This window comes from Cephus cinctus, unplaced genomic scaffold (genome assembly GCF_000341935.2).
Source record: "Cephus cinctus unplaced genomic scaffold, Ccin1 Ccin1_scaffold0690, whole genome shotgun sequence".
NCBI lineage: Eukaryota > Metazoa > Arthropoda > Insecta > Hymenoptera > Cephidae > Cephus > Cephus cinctus.
Window position 1 is genome coordinate 872,118 of NW_014333313.1, and position 10,255 is coordinate 882,372.

General features: G+C 34.3%; 2 protein-coding genes across 3 annotated transcripts; one reads left to right on the forward strand and one right to left on the reverse strand.

Annotated features, from left to right (window-relative positions):
• The first annotated feature begins 101 nt into the window (after positions 1 to 101).
• Positions 102 to 3,227, forward strand: LOC107269866 (sprT-like domain-containing protein Spartan). 2 transcript variants are annotated; one of them, XM_015744199.2, is made up of 6 exons: positions 102 to 241; positions 652 to 846; positions 915 to 1,075; positions 1,144 to 1,252; positions 1,311 to 1,430; positions 1,508 to 3,227. In XM_015744199.2, exons 2-6 carry the CDS (start codon positions 754 to 756, stop codon positions 3,149 to 3,151), a joined length of 2,127 nt encoding a protein of 708 aa, XP_015599685.1. In that variant the 5' UTR covers positions 102 to 241; positions 652 to 753; the 3' UTR covers positions 3,152 to 3,227. The 2 variants fall into 2 exon arrangements, with proteins under 2 accessions (XP_015599685.1, XP_024943002.1); XM_025087234.1 differs by lacking the exons at positions 102 to 241; positions 915 to 1,075 and having other exon boundaries at positions 498 to 846.
• Positions 3,228 to 3,292: 65 nt separating this feature from the next.
• LOC107269863 lies at positions 3,293 to 10,221 on the reverse strand. The gene is made up of 22 exons (XM_015744196.2): positions 9,430 to 10,221; positions 8,926 to 9,164; positions 8,622 to 8,867; positions 8,387 to 8,545; positions 8,171 to 8,313; positions 7,939 to 8,086; positions 7,686 to 7,870; positions 7,290 to 7,609; positions 7,023 to 7,198; positions 6,733 to 6,950; positions 6,434 to 6,653; positions 6,157 to 6,358; positions 5,865 to 6,081; positions 5,643 to 5,800; positions 5,432 to 5,574; positions 5,230 to 5,363; positions 4,993 to 5,140; positions 4,742 to 4,924; positions 4,337 to 4,666; positions 4,018 to 4,273; positions 3,671 to 3,947; positions 3,293 to 3,548 (listed from the first exon to the last, which is right to left on the reverse strand). The coding sequence occupies exons 1-22, from the start codon at positions 9,440 to 9,442 to the stop codon at positions 3,377 to 3,379; spliced, it is 4,287 nt and encodes a 1,428-aa protein (XP_015599682.1). The 5' UTR covers positions 9,443 to 10,221; the 3' UTR covers positions 3,293 to 3,376.
• Positions 10,222 to 10,255: the final 34 nt, after the last annotated feature.

The following is a 10,255-nucleotide window of genomic DNA, read 5'->3' on the forward strand; positions in this document are numbered from 1 at the left end:
ATCATGCAGGTCATTAGGGGAGCGAGGGTCAATCGCTTATCTCTCTGTTTAGTGTCCTCTTCTTCCTCCATTCCTCGTTTCCCGCTTGTCCTAAGTAGCATACTCTTTTCCTTTTATTATATTTCTGTGTATTACTATGACGGCCATTGACATTCCTCGTGCATTTGCATAGTTCGTTTGCCACTCGGCAAAATGTCCTCATCTTGTACCTGCTGGCCTAGCGAACCGGAATAACAAGAATGTGAGTCATGCGGATGATTGCGTTCAGAGTAATTGGACGTTTTTAGTTTAAAGTACTCGTTGCGTGCAAATTGTTGAATAATTAGAGGATTTCAGTGGTGTACCAATTTCTGTTTTTGATATAATAATACGCTGACTACGCCAGTCATTGTTTTTACTTACTGCAATCTGCGGCATTTTAATTATTTACTATGTTATATTTTTGCATTATGGTGGGTATATTTCTACTTGAGATTTATGGATTATAAAGATCTGTAATATACGGTAATTTAGGTCTGCTTTATTCGTTTATGGTTATATGTTGTTTTGTAGTAAACCACCGTAGGTAAATGCTGAAGAGAAAATTTAGAGTTGGTCATTTATCGGTTTATTCATTTGAAACGTCGGTAACTGTGAAGCTTCCGTTATAAGATTTCAGAGAGCTTTGTTGGAATATCATAGAGGGTGGTCTGTGGAATGTCCTCCAGTCTCACAAATGTGTTCAATGGATGAAAGTCGTAAATTTTATTCGAAATGACAAAGTCAAATAAATCAAATGATTTGGCTTTAGCATTACATCAGTTCGACTGCGTTGGTATAACTGAAAATGCAGTTTTTCCCAGAAATGTAAGTGTTCTTTAGAAAGCTCTAATTTGGATTATAAATACTTAAAAGAAATATTTTTTTTAATAAAGGCAAACAAAGAGAACTATCAACCTAAAACTTTGGTGGATAGAACTCTTGAAGATATTGACCCAACACCCAATATCTACACTTTGTTTGTGCAGTTTAATCTTAAATTTTTCTGGAATGTCTTACTTCCTGTGGAAGTTAAGTGGAGTAATAGAATGACTAGGTAATACCAGAGATTATTCTGATACTGTCTATCTATATTATGTATTAACATTATTTATTTCTGTGTAGTTGTGCCGGTACATGTACTTTTCGTCCTAGAAGCCGTGAATGTATTATCACACTCAGTGCACCATTATTGAAGCTTAGGCCAAGAAAAGATCTGGTTGAAACATTGTTGGTAAGATTTTGAATAAAGTTGACTTAGTACCAAATATTAATATTTTCTTGCTTTACAGCATGAAATGATTCATGGTTATTTGTTTCTGACAAATAATAATCGTGACCGGGAAGGACATGGACCAGAATTTTGTAAGCACATGGTTCGGATAAATAAGGAAGCAGGAACAAATATAACGGTACATGAGAAATTTCAACACAAAAACCACTTCCTCCTTGTTGTTATTTATTAGCATTATGTTCTGTATGAATGCAGATTTACCATACATTTAATGCAGAAGTAAGATTGTACCAACAACATTGGTGGAGGTGTGAGGGGCCATGCCAGCACCGACCACCATATTTCGGAACTGTACGTCGTGCTATGAACCGAGCTCCTGGTCCTTCAGATTTTTGGTATGCTGATCATCAAAGAACCTGTGGTGGCAAATTCATTAAGGTACGAGAGCCAGAAAGTAAAAAACCAATTCCAAAGGCTAAAAAGTTTACTTCAAAGAAAAATATTCCAAGCTCTCAGAGTATGTATAATTGGTTTCCAAAAGATGATAGTTCTCAAAAAACATCGACTGCTCAACCGAATAGTCGTTTCTCAAATGAAGGGTATAGTAGGAACGATTATCAGGACAATTCATCAACAAAAAACATTCCATATTCTAATGCAACAAGCAATATTCAAAGCATAAGCAGTAATAGTACAACAGCAGGTATAACAAAACTTGGCACTGGTGCTAACAAAGTTCATGGTTGGGGTATCGGAGGTCCGAACACTCTAACAGGAAATGTTCCTGATAAATCTAATAGGACAGATCCAAGTTTTTCATCCCCCATAAGCAGTTTAGCAAAACCTGGACCTAAACTATCATACTCAGGTAAAGTGGGAGGAACAGGCTTAGGAAGAAGTAATTTATTAGATAAATTTTATTTATCTGCTACTAGTCCAAGTCGCATTTCTGTCAAAAGTCAGTTGGTTATATCAAAGTCAACAAAAAACTCCTCCACCAACGTAACTGACTCATCTGCGAACAAGCCAAACAGTACCCCCACTGAAACATCCCAAATAATAAAAAAGAAACCTAACAAAACAAATATAACGGTATCTTGTCCTGTTTGCGATGCATCAGTGGGCGAACACGTTTTAAATATACATCTTGACGAATGTTTAGAAAGAGCTGATAAGAAATGTCATAATAAGGCAGAATCATTAACGCATCATGATAATAGTAAAAATAATTTACAAAGTAGCGATAACAACAGTACATTACAAAAAGTACCTGCAGGAAATGTCAAAGTGAATCCATCTATTAATTTGATTGACCCGAGTCCAGTAAAAAAACGAAAGGTTTCGGAATGTAATAGTATTGATAGTAAACAACCGAAATTGGATTTCCATAAAGTTCCTGAGATGGTAGATTGTCCTGTATGTAATGTATGTATGGAGACAGAATATCTTAACAGTCATCTTGATACGTGTCTCACTAAAAGTACCAAAGAAAGAGAACAAAGTCTACCAAGTACTGTAGCACAGTCAACTCCAAAGCGCATGGATTCAGACATTGAAAACATTTTCAATGTTTCCGATAGCTGTAATGAATCGATATTTGAGATTAGTTCTAGTTCAACTGCATCTGATGCACCTGATAGTCCATTACTTAATACAAGCAAGTCTTATAAATGCCTTGTATGCAACAATGTGATAAAATCCAATGTATCTTTGAATGATCATTTAGAGGAATGCGTTAGAACTGTTTTTAATGATGACTCTGATCCATTTATTGATGAACCACCTGCTAAGGATGATACAAATCTTGCAACTAAATTTCCATGTCCAATTTGTTTGGAGCTAGTCTTGGAAAATATCATGAATCAGCACTTAGATGTTTGCCTTGAGAAAGATAATTAATGCGTGAATATATAATATGATGTTTGATAGAAATGTATTTTTTATTTTATAAAAATAAATTATTTTGCATGTTATATAAATATTTAGAATCTTTGATGAATACTACATACGCAGAGTGAGAGGATTACAGAATGCGGCTCGTATTGCGATATGGCACTTATATTTTTATTCGTAACAATGAATAAAATACGTTTTACAAAATGTATTATTACATGACATATGTTTCTAGAGCTTTACATATGCGTCTCCTATATTCGAGTTTGTGGCAGTACACAGTCCACACGCAGATTCTTTTCGAAAATTTGGATAAATGATCAATACTTGCTCTTGAGTCCAGTGTAGGAATATTAAAAAACCAGGAACTATAAGATCTACAGATCTATTATCCAACCTTAATCTGAAAAACAGTTATCTGTTAATGATAAAATATTACAACTATACTGTACAGTACATAGCATCCTTAAAAAATCCTCAAACATACATCTTTTACCTATGTGTACGTATAAACTGGGTACTTACTTTTTTTGATTCATAGACTGAAACTGAAAGTTTTGTGGTAACGGTAAATATTGTTCATAATTATAAACGGCACCACCTTCTTCGTTAGGAATAATTTTCAAGCTATCAGTTTCATCATTAAAAATAATATTGACAGTATCCGCATTGTTTATAGCAGATATTGTAAAACCTGGATTGTCTTTACAGTCACCGAGCATCAGGACCTCTTGAACTTTGTTTAACGAAATTGACACATTATATGATGTCCTTATACTGGTGGGTGTTAATACACAACTACCTATAATTAAAATAATTAATTACCACATCATATACATCTTCCTTGAAATAATTTATAAGACAATACCCACTGAAAAATGTTTGAATCAGTGGATTGTCCATATATTTATGCAATCTTGTTCTTGTTAAAAAGTAATCGACGATATATGGATTATATTTTATATCCACTTTGTCTTTGTTGAGATGCAATTCTCCAGAACTAGAGTCCTTTGGAAATATTGCAGTTACAAAAAATTGGTCAGTATTCAAAGCAACGCTACTATTTCCTCCCATTAAATCATAAATGGCACGTAGCCTCCAGGCAGTCTTTGATAATTTTTCAGGTAGCTGGAAAACAAATATTGGAATTTTAATTTTATGAAAAAATCTTTCATTACCACAATTACTTACATTCTCATATCTGACAAATATTTCATATTTTCGTAATGTCGATAATTCTCTGGAAGCTAAGTAACATGCTTCTGTGTACGGAGTGAATCGTTTTCCACGTGCTTGTTCCTTACATTCCTGATAAGGCCATTTCTTCTGTGCGCTTTCGATTAATTGCTCGGAACTGATTTCACCAACTAGATTTAATAATACGGAGGAACCTGTACATCTTCCCGCAGCCGAATCGGCTGGTCCCCATGCGATATGTAATTTAATTGAAGATGGGTCACTTGGTTTTGTGCTTAAAAAGTCCCATTCCCAAAGACTGTCTCTGTCAATGTTAATGCAAATCTAAATGACCGTAAAAAAAATTTACTAGTTGCTTAAAATATTCTGAAATTAAATTTATTAATGTATTGACATTACTTTCATGACTTTTCCGCCGGGTACTGTACGGCTGGCTTTGATTTTTAACTTGTCGGATATCCAACTTGTTGTTTCATAGAAAATTACAACGCTCCACTTTTGAAGCACATTCAATGATCCCAATTCCCGACGCGTTAGAAAGAACCCGTGATACTGATCATTTTTACTATATTCGAGTTTCACCTAATGAAAAAAAAATATTTTCATTGATATTGTAACCGGAGATGCAAAGGATACTAATGGATAAAGACCTCTGTTGGTTTTCCAATACTGTCTTGTGAATGCAAATTGTGGGGTTCTATATATGCTGCCAACCCACAGCTTCCTCCTGGAGGTACGTAAGTAAAATAGTCCACCACGTGTGTACCCAGCATTCCAGATCGAATAACTGGCCAAATTCTAACAAAACATAAAGAAAGTGTCAAAATATTAACTGAAGTGACAGCAATATAAATAATAAATTATGTTAAAGTTATTGCAATAATTACTGATAGTTGCTACGGTGTGATGATAGCACATCCCCTAGAAGTTCATCGTGTGATATTTGACTTTCACAATCAAATACCTTTACGCACAACTGCCCACCCAGTTCAGGAACTTCCACATCAAAGAGTTTTGTATCCTAATATATTACATATATAATTAATCCTCTAAAACTTTGATTATTTTAATTGATCTAGAATGTATTACCTTTAATGTATTTTCTGGTAGTTTTCTCACAGTATATATTTCCTGACACGATTTACATATATTTTTCAATATTGTCCTCTTTCTGGTACTGATAACAGACGTCACGGTTCTTACATGAGCTGTCACTCCAGTTCTAATGTATTCTAAAACAAGAATACATTGTAGCTGACACTTTTAATCAACTATTATATAAAGAATGATAAATCTTTACCACTAGGTGTAATGTACGACAAAAATAATTTATCCGTAATTCCAACTGTCACATTGACAGGAAAATAACCATGGATAGATTGTTCACGTTCAGCTCCATGCCATAAATCAGTAAATGGATTATAAGAGGCAACTGATTCAGTTCCATGAATTGATGTACTGAAAATAAATTTATATACATTTCGCACTATCTTTTTCCTTTATCACAAGTGTTGCAGCGTACCGTAATATAACGTGATTATTACGACCAACAGAGGTGTGAGTAAAATTTCCTCTCATAGAAAACAATGATGTGACAGTACCAGCAATTTTTACGTTAGTACCCAAATCAGTGACTTGCACGGATTCCATAGTAAGAGGTACGTTAATACGTTGTTGATTAATATGGAATTCCATATTCTCATACACATGATAAGCGTTTTCAACCATGGACAACATAACTATGAAATATACAGTGTTTACAAATAATAGTATAATATACTTATAGAGTCAGAGACTGATAAAAGTAATCTTACTTTTTAAAGCCTTTTTGATGTTAGTTTGATTAAAGTACATGCACAGAACAGCCTTCTGTTGTACTCTTGCAATTATTTCCATGTGCAACGGCTTCTCTATTCTTTCTGGTAATTTAAAAGTCTGCAAGACTTCTTTAACACGAGTAAAATTCTGTAAATGTTCTAATACTCCAGTGAAAATTCCATCGTCTTTGATATACAGCTACAATGGTAAGATAATGATTTTAATATATCTGCTCATATATTTCAGCTTCTTATAAAATAATTCTTTACTTACCGACACGTGATTCAAGTTAGTACCAATACCATGATTGTTTAATGTAATATGAGACACTGTTGGAACATTTGTACGAGGATCAGCAATAATAATTGCATGTAACATAGCACCAAAGTTTCGGAAAGTATCTTGATAATCAAGTAAATAATTGCCAGTCATTATGTATTGATTACTCGCTGGCTTTCTGAGTACACGTGTAAATTGTGCAGCAATACCACCGCTGTAATAAAAATTATGTAAAACTTTTAATTTATCCTTTATCGCATCTTCAGTTATTCTTGTCTTTATCAGAAACTTACATCTGCGTGTAGCACGGGAAATTTGTATGCTCCATTGATTTTAAAGTGGTATAAAAGAAATTGTAGAGATGCTGATCTGGTTCTCCTTGCATATACCAATAAAGTGATATCAATCGACTTGATGAAGGACTTGAAACAATTAATAAAGTCATTGCTACTATTCGCATTTCAAGAAGTTCTGTCCGATTAACTAAAATTGGCCAGTAGACTGGATATATCTGTGATGAATTATTTCTTATTAGTGTCTTGTAATGAACGAGAAGACAAAAATTCATAATAACTTTACTGACCACATCTGGTCTTAAAGGAGCAGTTGGCAAAGATGCCCAGGCAGCTAAAAAACGCAAATGTCGAGATTCGGAATTACTACCACTAGCTATAGGTTCCAGAAATTCCACCACTTTCCCCAACTGTATGTTAGACAATCCCTCAAGCCAAACCATTTTCTTCTCATACTGTTTGCTTTCTGAAAAAATAATTTGTTAATCAACGCTACAAACACTAAGTAGCGATAACTTCCAAGTTCTTACACTGTCAATTAAATTTCTTTTATTTACCTGTAAATTTGTCAAGATAAAGGCGCACGTAATCGTCCAACATTTCATATGGACAATACAGCAGACATGTTTTGTAAATTAATGTGCCGTATGTAAGAATTCCTGTATTGTGTACCTCTGGCGATACTTTTTCAGGAGGATTGAGTAAAGTTTGCAAACTTACTAACAATTGAATGTCCGGTTTTCTTATGTGAAATGGTAAATGTGTCAAAAGATATATTGCAGTTATATCCGAGACTTTCCTGTTTAAAACTAAATTTTGAACAAACAAGGCTGCTTCTTTACTTCCGACCTGTGGTAAGGCTTCGAGGAACATATTCCTAATACAAATAGAATAATAGATATTTATCCACTGAAATATGTAGTAGAAAGATTCATTCATGTAATTCCTTGTACCTTATGGTTTCCTCTTTGTAACTGGTACCAGATATTTTATTGTAAGCCACTTGTAGGTCGGCCTGATCCAACATGCTGAGATAGAAGAGAAGTTGAGAAATTGTTGTATTATGTAAATTATGAATTTCTGTATCCAATCCAGGATTTTCAAGTCGCTGGCTCAATCTATCCAGCAAAACTCCTATCTGAGATATTATCAGTGTTTAAGTCCTGATGAAGTTATGTACAGATTTCAATACTATTTTCAACTTACAGATTCAAATACATCATCTTTATCGTGTAATCCTCTTCCTTGAGTAAAATCATTTTCCGGAAGTACATGCTGAATGGTTGTAGTAAATAATTCACTTGTAGAGATTTTATCCCTTAGATTGTCCGTGGATAACAAAGTAAAAACTTGTCTGTTTTAGATGAAACAAAATGCCACGTATAGTTACTCGTTACATAAATACAATTTTTATATATAAATATTGTTTAACACTTACTGTGTAAATAGGAACTGCGCCTCACCGAGACTTTGAAATGGCTGCACATATATTCCTCCTGTTGCGTTAATATATAAAATAGTATTTTTGGCATCACTTGACTTCACCCTATAAAGTCTCTCACTAGATTTTAATACTGGATTCTAAAAATAATGTATACACAGTATTAATCTCCGATTATTAAGTTATTGATGTGTTAAACATATTGATAAATACTTGATCGTTATTCGGACACAGCATTACTGGAACATTACTCCAACTCCAAAAGGGATGTCCAACGCATGTCCTTGGATCAGTCGATTTCATTACGAAAATTTCATCGGTCGCTTGAGGACTGACTACATACTCAATATAACATTGACCGTAATGGTTGACCTGTCGATTAAATATCAATGAAAATCAATTGAATTAATTCGTACGTTTAAAAAGAAGATCTCTGACAAAGGTCTACCTCTTTAGAGTGAAACGCTGCCTGTTTTTTTAAACTAGATAAATCCAATTGTAAAATTCCGACGATGCTTCTTTTAATATTTGTCGTCCAAACAGGTTCTGCTTCAATGCTAAAGTTCTCAACTAATCCCATTTTATACGTCACTTTAAAGGGCTTTGACATTTCATTAACTTGACTCCCAACATCTATAAATTCTCTTTGCCCATCAGGCGGTCCATTTTGCATATCCATTTGTAAATCTCTCAACTAAAAAGTAATTAATGGTATTAAATACAGCAAAACAATATCTTCAACAATGTCTTACCTGCATTACAACAACATCCTCCTCTGGGACCTGGACCACCAGTGTCCCATAAATACCCCAGGACGAAGCAGCTGTAATAGGCAACAGCACACCAGAATTTGAAGTGGCATTGTATGAATACACATATTCTTTCCCTGGTTCAAAGATATTCTCTGCCACGCTGCCATAAAATGATAAAGCCAATATAAAAAGGATCTTGCCCATATAACATCGCAGAAGAAATTTCCTGGGATGACAGTCTGCGAAGATGAAACATACATATGTCAATACATTTTCAGAGCACTAATATCCTGTATTACTCACATCCCTGATGACTATGATGAGCAAAAACATATTATAATACACATCATATTATATAATGCATACAAATGAGAAGAAGAGATAATAAATAATATACTAAGAAAAAAAATACTCTGTAAATTTCTATTTTTAATTTTGTCAATGCAATTCTGGTAAGTCCAAATTAAATGATCACTTGAATAAATACAAATTTTTATGTCGTACCTGTATGGCTCATGATGTGTGATCGTAGCTATGCCGCAGCGGACTGGTATCATGAAAGTCCGGAGATGACCCTTATAGTTCCTATCGCAGTGACCCAAGCCTATACGTCTCGTTATAGTGTGAGTTGGAATTATCCCGACAGCCGATTATCTTCAATTGGATCATGTACTCTCATGTAGAGTTTACGTATAGCAATCCAGAGACGTAAAAAATTAATGAATTGCTCTAATGATAGAATATTTTTACAACCATCAGATCTTCGATACTTTGGTTCTATATTGATTATAAAACATTCCATCCACTTTGCATTGCAGGACCAGTTTGTATACTATGCATGGTAACAAAGTCAATTCTTTGGATTTTATCAGTATAGAAATAGACTTGACCTACGTTCAATGCATCGTAACACAGTGATTAAAGAGACGGTACAAATTCATTGTCAATAATTTTGTCATTGTGTCATGGGCATAGGACACTATTGCACAATCCAGTGACAAGGCAAATGCTCTTTAGGAAATTTATGATTTTTTACATTTTTCTGGAATCCCAACGGTTAGATGCAACATGTATGCAAGGCTTTGTGAAGTTATCGGACCTTACGGGGTATCTCGTAAGGACCAGTAATTTCGGAACACCCTGTACAATGGTTGAGGGAAAGATGCGTGACAAGAAGACCTCTGACCCTTTGCATATCAGCATCTGGCCTGTTATCTTTTATCTGTAACGATAAGAAATTTCTTTTAAATTATACAGGGTTTTGAATGCATTGATCTATAAATAGAACCCCCGTGGTATTATGCTAGGTAAGTTAAGAAACAGAAATAAT